The sequence below is a fragment of the Trachypithecus francoisi genome, unplaced genomic scaffold, assembly GCF_009764315.1.
Source record: "Trachypithecus francoisi isolate TF-2019V2 unplaced genomic scaffold, Tfra_2.0 Lachesis_group4, whole genome shotgun sequence".
NCBI lineage: Eukaryota > Metazoa > Chordata > Mammalia > Primates > Cercopithecidae > Trachypithecus > Trachypithecus francoisi.
This window is the reverse complement of record NW_022681469.1, coordinates 89,058,670-89,077,705: the sequence shown is the minus strand read 5'-3', so window position 1 is coordinate 89,077,705 and position 19,036 is coordinate 89,058,670. Positions and strand designations below refer to the sequence as shown.

The window sequence follows — 19,036 nt, the reverse complement described above, 5'->3', positions numbered from 1 at the left end:
AATACACTGCTTCTTTTGTAAAAGAAGCATTCTTTTGAGGGAAGGAGGGAAGAAACTAAAGAAAACTATGTTATATTCTAAATTCCTAGGAAACAGAGATTAGGTCTACATAGTCTAGTACCTTCTTTTTTTTTTTTTTTTTTTTTTGAGACGGAGTCTCGCGCTGTCACCCAGGCTGGAGTGCTGTGGCCGGATCTCAGCTCACTGCAAGCTCCGCCTCCCGGGTTCACGCCATTCTCCTGCCTCAGCCTCCCGAGTAGCTGGGACTACAGGCGCCGCCACCTCGCCCGGCTAGTTTTTTGTAGTTTTTAGTAGAGACGGGGTTTCACCGTGTTAGTCAGGATGGTCTCGATCTCCTGACCTCGTGATCCGCCCGTCTCGGCCTCCCAAAGTGCTAGGATTACAGGCTTGAGCCACGGCGCCCGGCCTAGTACCTTCTAATTATACTGATAGAACACTGCTTTTCTGCCTACAAATTTCTAATCACCATTGTAGAATGGAAGAATATTCAGTTTTTCTAAATGCAAATGTTAGTTTACATATTTATGATTGATTGCAGGTTGAGAAACTAGTGTTACTGTCTTTTTTAGCAAATCTAGGAAATACCATTTTCCATCTCAAAAAGTCCTTAAAAGCTTGTTCTATCCAAACTCTTATGTGAAAATTGACTTCCAAAGAGTATACATTCTTCCAGTTACTCATTGGTCCGCACTCAGTTTTATACAATTCCTCTATAACTATATGACAAATCTCTGCATTAATGGAAGCAACAAGAGCAGTTAATTGATCTTTTCAGTGGGGAATGAGTTGCACTTAGCTTTTCATATATACAAGAGTAGTATTCAAATTGCATTTTTAGTAACATAATGTAAACACTCAATGAGAACAGTGATTCTTAAACTTTCACAGACATTAGAATCACCTGGAAGGCTTCGAATATAATGCTTGGCCACACCTCTAGAATTTCTGATTCATTAGGTCTAGGATAGGGCTCTACAGTTTGCACAGGTAACAAGTTCCCCAGTGATGCCGAGAATGAGGTGCCACTCTTTGAGAAACAGAGACTTAGAACCTCAGGATTTAGAAAATAACTCACATATGTTCTGGATTGAATTCCCTCATACTTCTTAAAATTATCATTCTATGCTGTTAAGCACAGTTATTATTGTGAATGTCTTCGGGAAATAACAAGTTTTACAAACACAAAAACTGAAGCACCTAAGACTAAGACATAGCGCAATAACACAAAATTTGACATGTACCCCAATATAGCAAGTAGCATACAATTCCCAAATTTTGTATCCTCACCAAAGCAAGCTTTTCCAAGCATCTAGATTTGAGTATGTGCCACTTTCGATAAAAGAAAACAGTATATAGAAGTAAATTATTATGTATTATATCAAAAGGGGGAAAAACAGTTTATTAACAAATTTCCATCTCTAAATCAAAAATATGAAGTTAAGTAAACAAAGGGATTCTCAATTGATATTAATACCAGGTCTGTAAAGGCCCTTATGCATATTAAAAAAAGGAAAAGAAAATTCTCCATTAAAACAAGTGAAATATCAGGATTCTGCAGGAAATAACTATGATTTCCATAACAGTAACAATTTTAATTATAAATTTTTTTTCACAGATCTCTCATTTTTAGGATTAATTTACTACAAACCTAACACATCAGGGCAAGCAAGCATCATTATCAAACATGCTGAGAAGATGAAGACCCTGTGGAACAGTGAGGTTAAAAATCTATCAAAAAACACAAGATTAGTTAATTGAACTAGCATCCACAGCTCCTGTCTGTCAGTGCTTTCATCACAAAACACAATCTCCCTCTACCATGCTGAGATAAAGAGATGAAATGTCTCCATAACACAGAAACTAGACATGATAAAAAAATCCAACTGACAACAGAACGTTCTGTAAAAATGACAATTGTGTGGGAAAATTTCAGGTTGGAAAATACATGAAGAATTCAGTATGTACAATTCATTAAGGTTCTTTATGTCAACCAATCCCATTAGACAACTTGTCTCTGTCTTTTGTGGGTGTTTGTGAGACAGTCTCACTCCTGAAGTTCAGTGGCATGATCGTGGCTTGTTGCAGCCTTGACATCCTGGGCTCAAGAGATCTTCCCACCTCAGCGTCACGAGTAACTGGGATACAGAAGTGCACCACCAAGCCCAGCTAATTTTTTATTTTTTGTAGAGACAAGGTCTCACTATGTTGTCCTGGCTGCTTTTGAACTCCTGGATTCAAGCAGTCCTCCTGCTTCGGCTTCTCAAAATGCTCAGATTACAGGCATGAGCCACGGAGCCCAGACATTTGTCTTCCTCTTAATCTCCCACTGCTAACAACTGAATGGCTCTTTGGCCTCTATGGACAAACAAGGAAAAGAAATCACCTTCTCTAGTGTTATTATTTTTCTGTACACACTTTCATTTCATTTCATGTTTACACTTTCATGTAGTTTTCTCTCTGGCTCTCCAATATAAGAACACATCAAATGAAGGCATCTTGAAGTCAACTCATTATCACCTTAGCATACTTTCGTACTCCACAGATTTCACTTTTTACCACCCCTGCTCATCCTTAAAACATCTTATCTTTGGTACTTTTTCTCTTATTCTACATGCTCTCCCCCTGGAATATTTTATTCACTTTCATGGCTTAAAATGTTATTCTGACGATATAATGACTCTAAAATCTAAATATCCAGCCATGAGCAAATAAACAAATTTGAGTTACTCATTAAAATTCATTGATCAAAAAGTCAAAAGGCTGTCAAAGAGCAAGATTTAAAAATAATCCATAAATATTACTAACTAAAAATTTCTTCACAGACTTTAATACAATTAATATTATATGTGAATATATTTTCTAAAACACTATAACATGAAGGTGTACGTTTCCATTAACCAGAGCACAAACCCTCACGAAATATCCTAAGATTTAACTACAGAAATTTAAATGTTGTATTTGAAAATTTTCTACAAAAGGAAAATCGCTGAAAGTTGGTGATTTTAATGTTAGCCCAATGGTAGTCTCCCTAAAAAGAAAAAAATTCATGACTAACTAGACCTGTTCATGGCCAAATAAGCAAGGATTCTACAGTCATGCAGGACTAGGTAATGATCAAAGAGAAACCCATTAAATCAGTAAATTTAAGAGACAGGAAAGCAGCAAAATACATAATAAATGATGCAATGAGTTTAGATTGTTTGAATCTCAGATATTTGTCACTGTGTTCTTCAAAATACTTGTCAAAGCAAACAAAAGCAGAGATAAAAGTATCGTATATAAAGTTCTATCATATTAGGTTTATTCATATAATCCAAAAAATCTTACACTTTAAATTGGGATATCTGAGGAAAAGAGAGATTAAATTCCTGAACCAAAGAGGTCACAATATTAAATAGAGCCAGGATTTATATATTCATTCAATAAGAATGCGCTATTATTCTTTGTATTTATAATTATTGTATAAAGTCCATAAATTAAAATTGTAAAATAACCTAGATTTAAATAGTTTTAGCTATGAAAGTTATCATGAATATTGTAATTAAGAGTTTCATGTTTTAAAATGTGAATTAGGAAAAAAGACAACAGTTAAATCACCATGTAAGATGGATAATGTCATGGGTAAATCAAATTCAACAAATAATTTATTTGGTGATTTCAAATGTGCTAAACTGTTATGCAAGCAAACCTACTTCGGATAGTCCTAGAATTAAGAAATAACATGTGCTATGCTACTATGATACTGAAACTTTGGCAAATTACTTGACATACGTGAATTTTAAAATTATAGCAAAGCAGATGAAATCATAGAATTCTCATGAATGAAAAAGCAGACATACAAATCTATTAGATTTTATAAAACATTCATTTTTACTGCTTGTTCAAGCTTATTCTTTGCATATACACATGTACATATACTTGTTTTTCAAGAATAATGTTCCGGTCTAGAGAGATACCAAAACAACTGAAATTCGGAGAAATGCACAAGCTGAAGATGAATAAACACAATAGCTCTCTTTCGAAAACCTAATGAACTGGGAATGAACTGTTAAAGCATCTGCAAAAGGAAGACCAAGAACAGAGCACTTGTAATTTTTAATTTAAAATAAAGTCAAGAAAGATCCATGATAAACAATGGGGTCAAATAAATGTTAGATCATCACATAATATAACTATCATCCTCTCTTCCCACAGCATTTTTAGGCTTAATGAGTGTAAAATATTTTAACATGTAAATAATTCTACATTTTATAAAATGGTGATTATTTTAAGCATGTATAAAGATTCAAGACTTAGATTTTCCCTAACATTACCTTGTTTTAAAAATAACTAGAAGAATACTATTTCCTATGACAGCTGCAAATGCAAGACTTTGAAACCAGAAACTCAGATCCCTAAGCTCCATTTTGTCAGGCTCATTAGGTGTTTGCATGTAAACAGAAAAGAGACAGTAGTCATTCCCAGATTCTTAATTTTGGGGTAGCTGTATAAAAACAGAATAATTTGAACAAAATATTTACATAATAGTGGGCATTTCAAAAAAATAGTAAGGAAATCTCATTAAAAACTGTATTAAATATATGTTGAAATTAAGAATGAAACATTACGATGCTGATTAGATTGGTCAACAAGCCCAGTGTACACTGTTTAACAATTTTGAGAGACATGATATGGGAGGAAACAATCCTTTCTCTTCACATCAACCAGTTTCAAGGATTAGATTGTAACCACCCCAATCCTAGTCTCTATTAATAAACTACTATTGATTATAATCATTAAGTTACTTAAATTTTTAAAATACCCTCCATCTCAGAGATAATATATTTAAATGTAATGCTTAAATCATGTCAAAGAAACTATTTTCAACTTTATAATAACTGAAAAATTACTAAGCCTTGTTCAAGTATTTTTAAATTATATTTCAAAATGTTTTAATTAATTAGAAATGGATAAATATTAATATAGTACTTAAAACTTCAGTGTTGCTTTTCAGACAGCAGCAGCAGTACAGTCATGGGTCCAAACTTTAAGAAGATCCATCCAAGTTGGATTATTTAAACTTGCAATAAATAGATGTATTTTCTTGGAAAAATATCTATTGTTACAGTAAAACTTGAGTTTCCTTTCTAACCAGATTGTATGATTACTCGTTTATATTGTTCTTTCCGCAGGAATTTACACACCCCCTGTTTGCATCCTGTTATTCACTTTGAGCTTCCCTTCGCTTCGCTATACTGTTTCCCTAATAGTGGGAGAGTGGGTCCAACTGCACACAAAAATCCTAATCATTGTTAGCCTGTTTCAAGTCTCTTCGTTTGCATCTACCATTTTTTCAGTTCATAAGGGTTACCCTTATAATTTCATTCTCTGTGTGCTCTGAAATGTTACATTGCCTTTCCAGACCACTGGTAGTCTGGAGGAAATTTGGGCATTTAAAAAAAACTTGATTATTTTCATTTTCCATCTAACTGTATGTTTCTGTATCAAACAATCTAAGAAACTGCTTAGGCTGAATGTACACCACTAAAACCCAAGCAAAAATATTTACAGACTTCTTTAAATTTTGTATGTTTGCATTTGTCATTTTGAAGGTAAAGAAAAAAAAATTAACTTGTTTAGGGCATACTCAAGGGTAGGCTAAATCACTGCCTCAGACTCCCTAACATGCTTGTTAAAATACTGATTCTTGGGTTTTACATAGAACTTATTTGTTATCAGCAGGGGCATGCCTTCGAATTTGCATTTTACAAAACTTTCTAGGTAATTCTTACGCACAATGCAGTTTGAAAAGAAATTAACGTTAAAGATAATGTAGTTGATGAAGGAATCATGCAAATAGGTAATAAGATCCTACTGTCAAATACACTCAACCAGAATAAAAAATAGACAAACTCATTAATGAAGAACTGAGAAAAAGTTTTTAACAATTCCATGATGAACCCTGTGTTAAAGAAACTATGGCATTCTTTATAAGATAGACTCTGAGATCTCCTTTACTGGAGGCTTTGAATAATAGGACACATATCCAATCATGTATGTGTCTGTGTGTATATATAAATGAACACACATACATAATATAGACATTAAATATAGAAATATATCTGTTTATGTATGTGTTTTCATACACACATTTGTATGTATCTGCCTAGATACACACATACTACTTCTAAACAGAAGAAAAACCTACACTTTTTTTTCTTTTTAACATATATAATTTGATTCCCCATTATAAAGGAACAAGAAATGGAAAGGTAAAATGACTCAAGTCAATAAACCTTTATCAGAGTCAGAGAATAATGCCTCCTTGGCTTCTAGACTCCAGAGTCTCTAAGGGTGGCAACCACGTCTTATACATCATAGAACGCCACCACATGGTCAAGCACTAAGCACAGCATGTGAGTAAATGCTAGGGATTAGGACAGCATTCTGTGAAGCTGGGAGGAGGCCTGAAGTTACAATCTACAGCAGTGGCTCCTAAGCTTCAACATGCATCTAGCCCTACCACCAAGGGTCCTACCACCTTAGATTACATAGGTCTACGGTTGGACCCAATAATTAGCATTTCTAGCAAGTTCCCAAGTGATGCTGTTGCTGCCTATCTGAGTACCACACTTTTAAGAACCACAGATCTAGGAAAAAACCCTTAGTGCTTTGCTATGCAACAGTTGCCAGAGAAAAATATAGGTATTATTTGGTCAGGAAAAACAACATAAGGAATCTAGAAACCTGAGTTCTAGTTCCAACTATACCAGCTAAATGACTAAAGCTAATAAACACATACTTACAGACACATCACCGAATACTTCGTAACTCTTCTCCCAAGATGAAGGGTTTGGTATAGAGGCAACTGAAAATTCAAACGCTTTTTATATAGGTCAGAGAAAATTTGTGTACTATGAAACTTTGAAATACATAATCTTTCCTGAAATCACTATCCTCAAATCTGTATATTGCCCAGACCACAACTGTTAAACTAAATAGCTTTTGTCCAAAAGAAAGAACACACAGACAGGCAAGCAAGCAAATAAATAAAAAGATGCTCAGACTAAACACATCACATTATGTAAACACAAATCTAAAGGGAAATTAACTGCTGCAGTATTCTAAACACAAATTACCAATTTGAATATCAATAAACGTGTTGTCTAGGCACTTCCTAGTGACCTAGACTAGCAGGATCAGCATAATCTCGAAGCTTGTTAGACAAGCAAAATCTAGGGACACACCTAAAGCTACTGAACAAGAATCTGCATCTTAACAAGATTCCTATGTGATTTGTAAGCACATTAATGTATGAGAAGCACTAACTGACATAGCCCACTGAGATTTTACCATTAACTTGCTATGGTTAGTAAAATTATACAACATTTTAAAAAGACCATTTCCTTAAAAAAATCTATTTCTGCCTTCTAGACAGATAAAAGAGAAATCATAAATAAATTTTACATGAGAAAATACACTGAAACATCATTTGCAAACAAAAACTTCCGTTGCAATTTAAAGGTAACAAGTATCATCCAGCCACCTAGCTCAAAATCCTAACCTTTACTGCTGAGGAAACTGAGCTATAGGGATGCTACCTGGTTTGGTTAATGACAGTTTTCAGTGACACAATAGATAATGAATGAAATTCTATTGACTCTTTCAAATATTCTTTCTAGTGAAAAACATGTTTTAATTATATATCTTGCAGTCAGTCTACAATTAATGTAAAAGATTAGAAATAGGCCAGGCGCAGTGGCTCACGCCTGTAATCCCAGCACTTTGGGAGGCTGAGATGGGCAGATCACCTGAGGTCAGGAGTTTGAGAGCAGCCTGGCCAACAGAGCGAACCCCCGTCTCTAATAAAAATACTTAAAATTAGCCGAGCGTGGTGGTGGGTGCCTGTAATCCCAGCTACTCGGGAGGCTGAGGCAGGAGAATCGCTTGAACCGGGGAGTTGGAGGTTGCAATGAGCCAAGATCGTGCCATTGCACTCCAGCCTGGGCAACAAGAGTGAAAGTCTACCTCAGAAAAAAAAAAAAAAGATAAGAAATACACATAACTTTGGAGGGATAAATACAATGAGATATCTATGAAAACACAGAAAATCTAGTAAGATGGTGTTTTATCCTTTTTTTATTTCTATTTTTAAAAGACAGACTTTTAAATATTGAAGTAGAAGGGAAACTGGAATTGGACATAATCAATTCGAGTGTAACTTCTAAATACATGATTTTCAAAGAATGATACCATGCATTATTTCAGTGGCTGCATCTGTTGGGTGAATAGAACTGGAAAAGTGCTTTTAAGACTCATAAATCTGGTAGCCGGGCACGGTGGCTCACACCTGTAATTCCAGCACTTTGGGAGGCCAAGGCGGGCAGATCACAAGGTCAGGAGATCGAGACCATCCTGGCTAACATGCTGAAACCCCATCTCTACTAAAAATACAAAAAATTAGCTGGGCATGGTGGCGGGCACCTGTAGTCCCAGCTACTTGGGAGGCTGAGGCAGGAGAATGTGTGTGAACCTGGAAGGCAGAGTATGCAGCGAGCTGAGATCACACCACTGCACTCCAGCCTGGGCAACACAGTGAGACTCTGTCTCAAAAAAAAAAAAAAAGACTTCTAAATCTGGCTTTGCCACTGAAGTTTTACTATAAAGCAATAAATTTTCCAAATATAGCTAATTTTTATAGTTATTAACACAGAAACAGCTATATTTAATACAAGTATTTTTTATAAGTTATCACAGACAAATTAAACCTTCTGTCTTACCATCAAAGAAGCTCTTGGCTCTCAGGTAACTGACACTGAGCCTAAGAACTGAAAGTTTGTCCAACTTATTAATTACATCTTGTGGGAAAGGCAGCAGGCTAGCCAAACGGTCCAACTCTGTATTAAGTCGGTCTCTATGCCGCTTGGAAGGATTTGACTTGATTCCTTCAGCCGGGATTGGCTTTACTCTGAAAAACAAACAAAATACCATAAAAAATCCTTTAAAAAATATAAAGCAAAAATTTGTATTGCATTATAACATCTCAAATATTTCTCTAACACAATAAACTTTTAAAGTCTACTTAAAGTTTACATAAGTCTTTCTAAAATCTTCCTTTCACATCTTAAGAAAAACAAGGGAATGGGTTAAATTCTTCCTAATATTTCATTAAAAAGCTTATGAACGCATAGTAGGAAAATGTTTGCTTATACTTCATGCATTTGTAGTATAGTGATTCCCAATTAACAGATCTACTGGGATTTTTTTTCCCCCCTCTCAAATGCATTAGCCATTGTTTGGTGGAAAAAAAAGAGATATTTGTGATGAATTATATGAAAACCATACTCCTTTTGCTATCTTCCACAGGAAGCATCTCAGCATCATTGTCAATAAATAGGGACAACCCTAAATAAAGTATTTATCTTCATATCACCAGCTTCCTGTATTTATTTACTTTCAACTCATTAGAGATAATGTCCCAAAGCCCCTCTGGCACCTGCAGATGGTCCTCTAGCCATCTAATGTGGTCCTCAAATATTAAAAGAATAAAATTGACTTTTGCTATTTACATTTCTTGTTGGCAAATATTAGAGGTTAATGGTGATTACTGGCAATTTTTGCTTTTACATACAGATAATAATTCTATTTAATTATTAGCTTTCATAGCTTGTGTCTCAATTAGAAAATTCAATGAAACCCTAAACAATTTAGCATGATATTCATCTGAGAAGAAAGACACTCATGGGTCAAAGAGGAATATGAGTTCAGAAATGGGAAGTGGAACAACTTCACACAAAGACCCTAGCCAGGATTTCACAGCAGACATTAATCACTTAAAGTGAATTTAAGGATCATCAGATACCCATGCTGAATTGGAAAACCAAAGTAATTTATATCTTATATCTCTATACCTTCCTGTTAGCCAGAAAAGTTATTATCCAGCATTTTCTTATGACAAAGACATTTTTGACAATTCAAATGGAATTATATTAGCTTTTAGAAAGGAGAAATTGGCCTGGGCATAGTGCTATTAATATGACCCAATCGAAACATTTCTAGATAATTTCTTTTCAATGATGTATGTGGAGAAGTAATACTTTAGGCAGAAAGAAGATGAAAAGTAAATATTTCTACAAAAAAGGTAATACATCGGTAAAATGATGCGTGTGTGTGTGTGTATGTGTGTGTATGTATGTATTGACAGATACCATCTCCAGATTGTTTGTACAACTGTGTATATAATAGAAATTGGTGATGGTTCCCCTAGCTATTTTCCCCTAATGATACTGCATTTATAAACAAATTTCAAGTCACACCTAATTACTGCATTTCTCCACTTAACCAACTGAATTTCAAACTTTGCCTATAATGCTTGTCTACCTCATTGTGTAATTCTCTACTGGTTAATTAATAACCACTAACAAGTATTTATTTATATCTATCACATCCTGGACAGCCCAGGTAAACACTTTTCTTCTAAATATTCAACAAGTGCTATGGGAGCTAAGCAGAAGCAGCAACTGCTTGAAAAAAGATTTGACAGAAAAGGTGGTATCTGAGATGGGTCTTGAGGGAGGGACAGGATTTCAGGAGGAGGCATAACTAAGCATTGGTGAACTGTGAGAATTCCCCCATCTGAAGGGAGAAGCACAGGGAGAAAGAGAGAAATGAAGAAAGGTGGTTGGGGCGACATTCTTTCAACAAATATTGAACACCTATCAAGTGCCCAGCACAAAACACTTACAGGTGAACAAAATATACAAAAGTTCCTGTTGTTATGGAGCTTACATCCTAGGTGGAGGATGCAGAAATAAACAAACAAACATGTAACTTTTAGGGCGGGTGAGTGCTAAGAAGAAAAATAAAGCAAGGTAAGAAACTAAGGGGTGACAGAGGTGACGCTGGTTTGGATAGCCTAGGAATGTCTCTCTGATGAGATGTTTCAGCACAGACATGAGTAAAACGAAGTGAGCCATGTGGGTGTCTGATGCAAAAATGTTCAAGATAGAGGAGATAGCAAAGTAACAGCAGAAAATTGGACTTAGGCATCTGTTCTTAAGTGTTGAGCTGAGATTTACAAGATCAGCCTGTGTTTTACCAAGCTGACTCTGGTGATAGAGAATACAGAAAGCAGGGCAGGGTTCGCTGAAGTTAGGGTTCTGGGATGCCAGGAACTTCTTTCTAAAACATAAATCTGACTATGTCACTCCTCTGATTAAAATCCTTCAGTAGCTCTGAACTGTCCATGTTCCTTAGCTTGGCACGCAAAATCCTTCATGATCTTTCTAGCTTCATCTACCCCTCTGGCTTCATTTATTCTAGTCAAAGCCATTTTTGTCTATTCTACCCCAGAGCTAAGAAATTACTTACAGTTACAACATGTGGTTTGGTGCTTTCATACAACCTCCTTGTTATGTTCCATCCGGTTCAAGTCCCCGCTCAAGTACATCACTTTCACGAAGTCCTCCCTGACCAACCTCACAATGGATTAGCAACTCTGCCCCATTTGACTTCTTATACAAATGCCTTATACAATGCTTCCATTAAGGAATATTCCATACAAACAACTTCACATAAATAGAAAATGTGTATACAATCCAGTCCTGCACTCTTGGTAGCTTTCCAGTAATGATTTATGAAACACTGGAGAGAAGAAAGTAACACAAACACTGAAACAAGGCAAGATGCTACGATATAGGGAAAACCAATAGTAACATAAAGGTATCCCTTCATGTGGGTATCCCTTCATGTGCTGCCTATCTTGTGCTGGCTCCTTACAATACTCAACCTCACACTAGCTTCTGAGGCTTGCTTTTCATAATGCAAAATTGTCTACACTTCTAATGTATTACTATGTGTCTTATAACGTATTTAATATGAGAGCAAATTTCCATTGTCAAGTAACCTAATTGCTTATACTTGTTTGCCTAACACCCTTATTTCTACATAAGCTTGAATCATTTTTGTATCCTTAATGCCTAGCATAATGTTTGACACAGAGTGGATTCTCAATTAATGTTTGCTGACCAAAAGTGCCAAGAAAAGAAATGATCACAGCCTGACCAAAGGCAGTGACAGTGAGGTTAGGAAAGGACTGGCTTGAAGAGAAATTTAAGCCAGACTCAAATGTTCACTGAACTAAACTAACTCGGTATAGGAAGCAAGGAAGAGGAAACCATTGAGTGAGGAGAGGTTGCAAATGGTTCTGCGATTTGTAGCTTGGAAAAACAACTACATTTCCTAATGAGAGCTGTACCAGAAAAGGAAAAAAGTGGCTTGAGGATAGACCTCAGCAATCCAACATTTAGGTATAGGGCTATGGAAGAGGTGTAGACACAGAGGAGAAATGATAGACAGAAAAAGAACCAGGGTAGAATATTTTGGAGGTCATAGAAGAAAGTCAAATACACAGAGGAATTAAGGTCAGGGCTGAGAAGTACCCACTGAACTTAACAATTCAAATATACTGGATTTGAAGCTTTTAAAATGTCAGATTGTTAAAGCTAACAAAGGTAATTCATTTGACCCACTTTTTCACTGATTTTGTGAGAAATGTACAGATTTTGTGAAAATATTTAATATCTATCCATACATCTTGAAGATATACAGAACAATTAAAAATAGAGAGTAATCTTACATTAACTACACTTGACTTGGATTATGCTAATATTTTTACTTTTGTATTGTCTTCGAATCAATACCAAAGGACACTGCTAACCATTATTTAAGGAAAAGGCTGTTTGAAATATAAATAAACATCCCTGTAAGATTGGATTTGGGAGCTCTGGAGTTCAAATACCTCCTGAAATAGACCGTATGATGTTGGTCAGGCAAAGGAGCAACTTATTATTTTTTGAAACCTTTACCTCAAAAATCTTGTCCCAATCTGTAATCAAAATTGTTATGAAATCAAGAATCTAGCTGACTGCATGCCACACTTCTGTTTAGAAGCCCTGCAAGCCTTAACTGCTGGTGGTAACAGGCCCAACAGTATGCCCAATGACAGTTTGAATGCTATCTTGAAAGTCTTTTAAGATCTCCATCGAAAATGTCTATAAGGTTCATCATTTGTAGCCAGTGTTTGAAGTAATGCTGAAAAAATTAACCAAGTTTAATCATAAATATAACTGTATATTTATGCATATATGCGTATATATATATAACTTTATATAATAGTCATTATAAAACCTCAAAATGACATGCAAAGATATGGTTTCAGTAATCCTATGAGATTAAAGTGACATTTTTTAACAAGAGATTACCTCTTACAGTACTGAGTTTGCTCTATCGGATTTTTCCTCAGGGTGATTTAATCTACTCTTACTGCTTTGGTCTACTTACCCATAACTTGTTTATCTTTATTTCCAGTACCTGTACCTGACTGCCCTTCCATTCACATTCCCCAGGAGTTGGGCACCCATTTCTCAGCACTAACTATGGTGTTACTCTCCATCCAACAGCTAGGAAATCTGAAGTATTCCTCAATAAAATCCCCCTACCATACTATCTACACCCAATAAAGCCCAACTCTTAACCCCATTCATTCTTCATTTCCTTCCCCCGGCTTCAGTGCATCCATATTTATCTCTGAATATAAATTTCAAATATTTACAATCATAAACTATGTACTTAACGTAATGGAGGGGACACATAGCACAAATAGATCCCAACTTCACTATTAGGCTGAACACAGCTGGATATTTTATTTCCCTATATGCGTCAAAAACATCTACAAAAACTTCTGAGAATTCTGGCTGGAAGCCACTTTTAATGAGTCAGAAGTCTTCTGCCACCCTCCTGCTGCTGCCCTATAATTGTGATGAGTTCTTTCCTTTCCCTTTTGTTTGCTATACCTGAGGAGAGATGAGGAAATATAAACAGCATAGTTTCTAGCACAAGACATTAGCAGGGAAAATCAGGAAAATGAAATATGGCCTAGAAACCACTATAAGTTCCATAATCCTGAAAAACTCATTGTTTCCCTTCCCCCTTCTTCTATGCAAATACACGTTTTTATTTCCCCTTAAACCCACATAAAATGTATCTACCTTACCAGAATCACTAAAACATTACAAAAAAATTTTAAGTGGTAGTTAATTGTTAAATTGGCGCATCTCAAATATGTACTATGTGCACGGTACTATACTGGGAAGCTCTCGTAGCTTCAAAGACAAATGATAGTCTTATCTTTAAAGACACTCTTTTTCCTACCAGGAGGAAATATATTTTATAACATGGCAAAATCAAGCATAATATATTGCTCAGTAACACAGGTGCTGTAAAGGAGTTCATGGAGATATGGCATCTGAATCAGGTCTTAAATACAGGCAAGACACTTCTGTTTCCGTGATGGTAGAATACCTAGCTTTCTGCAATTACCCTTCTCTTCCAGAAAATCACACCAAAACAAGAAAAGCAGGAGCCAGAAACACAAACTCTGTCTCCAATGAACCTAAGAGACAGCTAAACCCAGACGCAAATAAACAGGAAGATGGTAGAAAAGAAATCAGTAATAGTATAGAACAGGAAGGAAAATGTAATCACAGTATATTACTTAGCTCAACAGTAAACACCATACAGTCAAAAATAATACAACGCTAATGTGTATATAATCTAAAATTGTGATAAAATATATTGGGAGGATGGGGGATGGTGAAAAAGGTTAAGGAGAGACAAGAGAGGGCTAAAATCCCTAACTACCACAGTAAGACATCAAAAGATAAGGCCTAATATGCTATACTTAAGATGTGCCACATATATAATTGACTTCTGAAGTCTGCCAGTGTTATTTAATAGGAATACATTTTAAAACAATATTTCAATAGAAAGAAGTAAGAAGAACAAACTAAAAGACGACTGAAAAATGTAAGACAAAACAAACGAATATGTAAAGGACAACCTAAGTAGAAAATCTGCTAATACAAGTGCTTCTCCTATACACAACCACGATCCCAACATTTAACTTTAATTACCAACCACACTTTTGCCTATGAAATTGACAATAATATTTTTTAAGCAAAAATGCAAAGATATAGTCACATCCCCAGATTGATGATGGGACTGTAATTAGCAAATTTTTCTTAATCTGACACTATCTCTTGGAGTGTACAATGTGGTTCAACCTTAAAACAACACATACTTTACTATACCAAAATTCCGTTACAGGAATTTTTTCCTAAAAAAATGAATTCGCATAAAAATTTACATGTCCCAAGGGTATTCTCTGAAATATTAAAGTATTAAATGGTTGAGCATAAAATTTTCTCCCAAAACAAAAACAGTTAAATAAATTACAGAATATTAGCACAACAGAGTATTATGCCATCTTTAAAAACAAACAACGTTTCAAAGGGGAAGGGAAGCAGGTAGCAAATCCATAAGACAGGAGAAAAGACTCTAAGATGAAAGGACGTAAAACACAAGTATGGAGATAAGCAAGTACAAATCATGTATGGGAAATGACAAATAATTTATTTCAGCTGTAACACTATCCGAGCAGAAACAGTGAAAATCTCTAGGATATGGCTGTACTGCATGCATCACTGAATCTGTTCACCTGGATAGTACGAACGCAAGTCAGTAAGAACACAAGCTTTGAAGCCAAAAGACCTGGGATCCAATATCCAAACTCTTTTTCATTACCTGAGCAACTCTGAATTTGAATCTCAGTTCCCTATGTATAAACTTAAATCCTACTACCTTTCTTTGGTACTATTACAAAAATGAAGAAAATGATGTAAAGAACTGGGCACGCTTTTATCAGAATAAGTGCTAATAAACAGTCATTTTTTGTTATATTAAGCCACTAGCAAAATATCAATTTTAAAAGAAGCGTGGAAGTAGAAAGGTACTATTGTAAAAGATTTGTATGGTATTTACTTCTAAGTAACTGTCTTAATTAAATACATGAGTAAGCATGTACTATGTAAATTTATTCACCAGTGAAGTAGCACATTTCAGCTGTAGCCGTAATTGAGAACATAATCATATACTGCCTCTTACTGTTTCACGGGAGAATTGATTGTTCTGTGATAATGTAAGCTAAAAGAATATAATTTATGTTTCTGTTTCATTTATATCTTTAGCAGTCTTCACAGTTTTTATATATTTTTTGTTCTGTTTTAGTTGTGAGAGTAGCAGTACAGGTGCTGACTGTCCTGCTTTATTGGTTGAGAAACTTGCCCAGATCTATAACAGTGAAGAAACTAGACCTCATTTTTTAGTTTAGATCCAGTGCTTTCAATTTATACCTGCTTCCTCTTTTTGCCATTTAGTGTCATCTATAACCAAACACTTTCACTTACTTCATTTCATAGTCCTAACAAGCAAGTGTCCATAACTACTATGTATATGCCATCTAAATCAAGCTATTTGAAAGAAAAATGATGGATAAATAATTATGTAAATGAAAAGACCCTTTTTGGCCGGGCACGGTGGCTCAAGCCTGTAATCCCAGCACTTTGGGAGGCCGAGACGGGCGAATCACGAGGTCAGGAGATCAAGACCATCCTGGCTAACATGGTGAAACCCCGTCTCTACTAAAAAAAAAAAATACAAAAAAAACTAGCCGGGCGACGTGGCGGGCGCCTGTAGTCCCAGCTACTTGGGAGGCTGAGGCAGGAGAATGGCGTAAACCCGGGAGGCGGAGCTTGCAGTGAGCTGAGATCCGGCCATTGCACTCCAGCCTGGGCAGCAGAGCGAGACTCCGTCTCAAAAAAAAAAAAAAAAAAAAAAAAGAAAAGACCCTTTTTTTTTTTTTTTTTTTTGAGACGGAGTCTCGCTCTGTTGCCCAGGCTGGAGTGCAGTGGCCGATCTCAGCTCACTGCAAGCTCCGCCCCCGGGTTGAAAAGACCCATTCTTTTATTTTAGATGCTATTTTAAAAACGGCACCATAAATTTATATAAAACATTTAATGAATATTATGTAAGTAATACAATTCAGTACATGTATGAAATTCATGACATTTAAAAAGAATGAATAGCAAGACAGAAAATGCTTTTATCTATTATTATTAATATGTTAATAGAAGTAAAAGTTTTTATCAGTATGCATTTTAAAGAAGGATCAGCTAAGGCTCAGAAGTGACTTTCAGTTCTGACACTTCATGATGGCTTAATCACCACTACAGCTGGTATCATTTTAAAGTGTAGATCCCCTTTTCTCAACACCTATTATTTGCCAACATACAGTGCTAACTTTCTATGTATAGGTAAGCTGAAATCCATTACAACTTATTCTTTATTATTAAAACCTTAAAAATACAAAAATATATCCAAAATTATCACTAGGGAAAAACATTCTATTTAATTCTATAATTGCCTTTTTGACTATCTTCATGAGACAAAATAAACAAACACTTTCATTCCAAAGAGAATAAAATAAACACAGGATTTGTTCTCTTTTTCTGAATAGGGTTACTAAGTATGGGGCAACAGGCTAAGGAAAGTTAGAGTAGATTCTATAATGAAGGTCATCTTTGATATTTTCTTCTTTAAAGTAGGAACATGAATTAGATGTAAAGTTGCTTCAGAGCCTTTAATTTCCCAACTTTCATTACTCCAAAAAGAAAGGAAACATTTATTGAAAGTTCAAGATACTTCAGTGGGATTAAATTGAACACATTTAAAATGTATTTCCTACTAATAAAGATAATTTTCAATGTGAGAGCCGCCACTAGGGGGGGTTGATTTTTCCTAATAAATTCATCTCAAGATTGAAAGAGCCTCAGGTTACAATTGTCAACTACTTTAGTCCAAAATTTTATATTCCATAAAATTTATATTTAAATAGTTGTCTTTTTAAACAGTCCTATAATTATGCTACAGCACATTTTATCTGTAAATAACATAAAATGGCTCTCATTTAAGAGGTCAAAGTTAAGTAGGTCTGGATAGCATTTTCAGCTCAAAACAAGATCTATTTTCCCCAATGTTGGCAGGTTTTAGGGCTCATTAGGTCACAGACTAGTAGTTTAATTTTAAAACTCAAATTTAATATCAGGTTTAATGACTTCATTTCTAAAATAAACTTTGATTTACTGCATTATAAAATTAACAATTTTTCATTCAGGTAAAAATATTTTATATAAACACTTTCACTTGATAAAGAAAATACCAGCACTAGCCTTTTCTTACAGAGGAAGCTGGTGATATTTAAGGCATTTGTATGATTAGAAGCAATATATGGTGCTCGGTAGAGATCTGATAAACATCTATGCTAACAAAATAAAATGTGGGTGAATGGGAAAAATATTTTTGTTATAAGAAATTAACACAAGCATATTAAAGACTAAGAAAGTGTATTAGGATAATCTAATAAAAAGTACATTTTACGCAAAATAACTAAAATCCATAAATGTTAAACTGTATAATGAATACAAAATTATGGCATTTGTTTTTGTTTACAAAGCCACCCAGGTCCTTTTATAACACCCTAATTGAAATCCAGTATCTTAAAAACACATCAGGGACATCTTCCTGTTTTCTCACTATACACATAAAACCTATGACATCCCTATTATATATGATGCTAAGTATATTATTGCATTAATAAACACATAGAACAGACATTTGGGATGCTTCCTACTAACCATGAAGGACAATGTCAAATAAGACAAACATACTTTAATATAAGAAACCATTCTACAAAATTAAAAGTATTATAAACCGATGTCTCAAACTGCCAAGGTAGAAAACTGCTGGTTTGACAACATTCCCTTAAAACACACTGTACCATAAAACTTCCATATTTTAATCAGTCTATTTATAGATTATTCTCTGTTAATGCCAATTCATAAGTCTAGTTCTGAAGAACTATGATAACTGAAATTCTGAAAGGAAACTAAAATTTTAGAATGAAACTTTAAACCAATAACTGGTTTTAAATGTAAATCTTAAAGTGTTATTTTTCTGGTTCCCATTAGTGATAGTTGGAGTCTAAGCAAAACGCACACTTCTGATTTGGTCTGAGAGGACGTTTAAGAGTTCTTAAAATTGTTTACGAAAACTTGAAAAACATGCAGGTAAAGTAACTCAG

General features: G+C 35.0%; 1 protein-coding gene across 1 annotated transcript in view; it reads right to left on the bottom strand.

The window, feature by feature from the left end:
* The window catches only part of AHR (aryl hydrocarbon receptor), a 49,146-nt gene that overhangs the window by 28,454 nt on the left and 1,656 nt on the right, over positions 1-19,036 (bottom strand). The window contains exon 2 of the mRNA XM_033192019.1: positions 8,781-8,968. Within this exon, the coding sequence (XP_033047910.1) occupies positions 8,781-8,968 (188 nt within the window). The remainder of the gene's footprint in view (positions 1-8,780; positions 8,969-19,036) is intronic.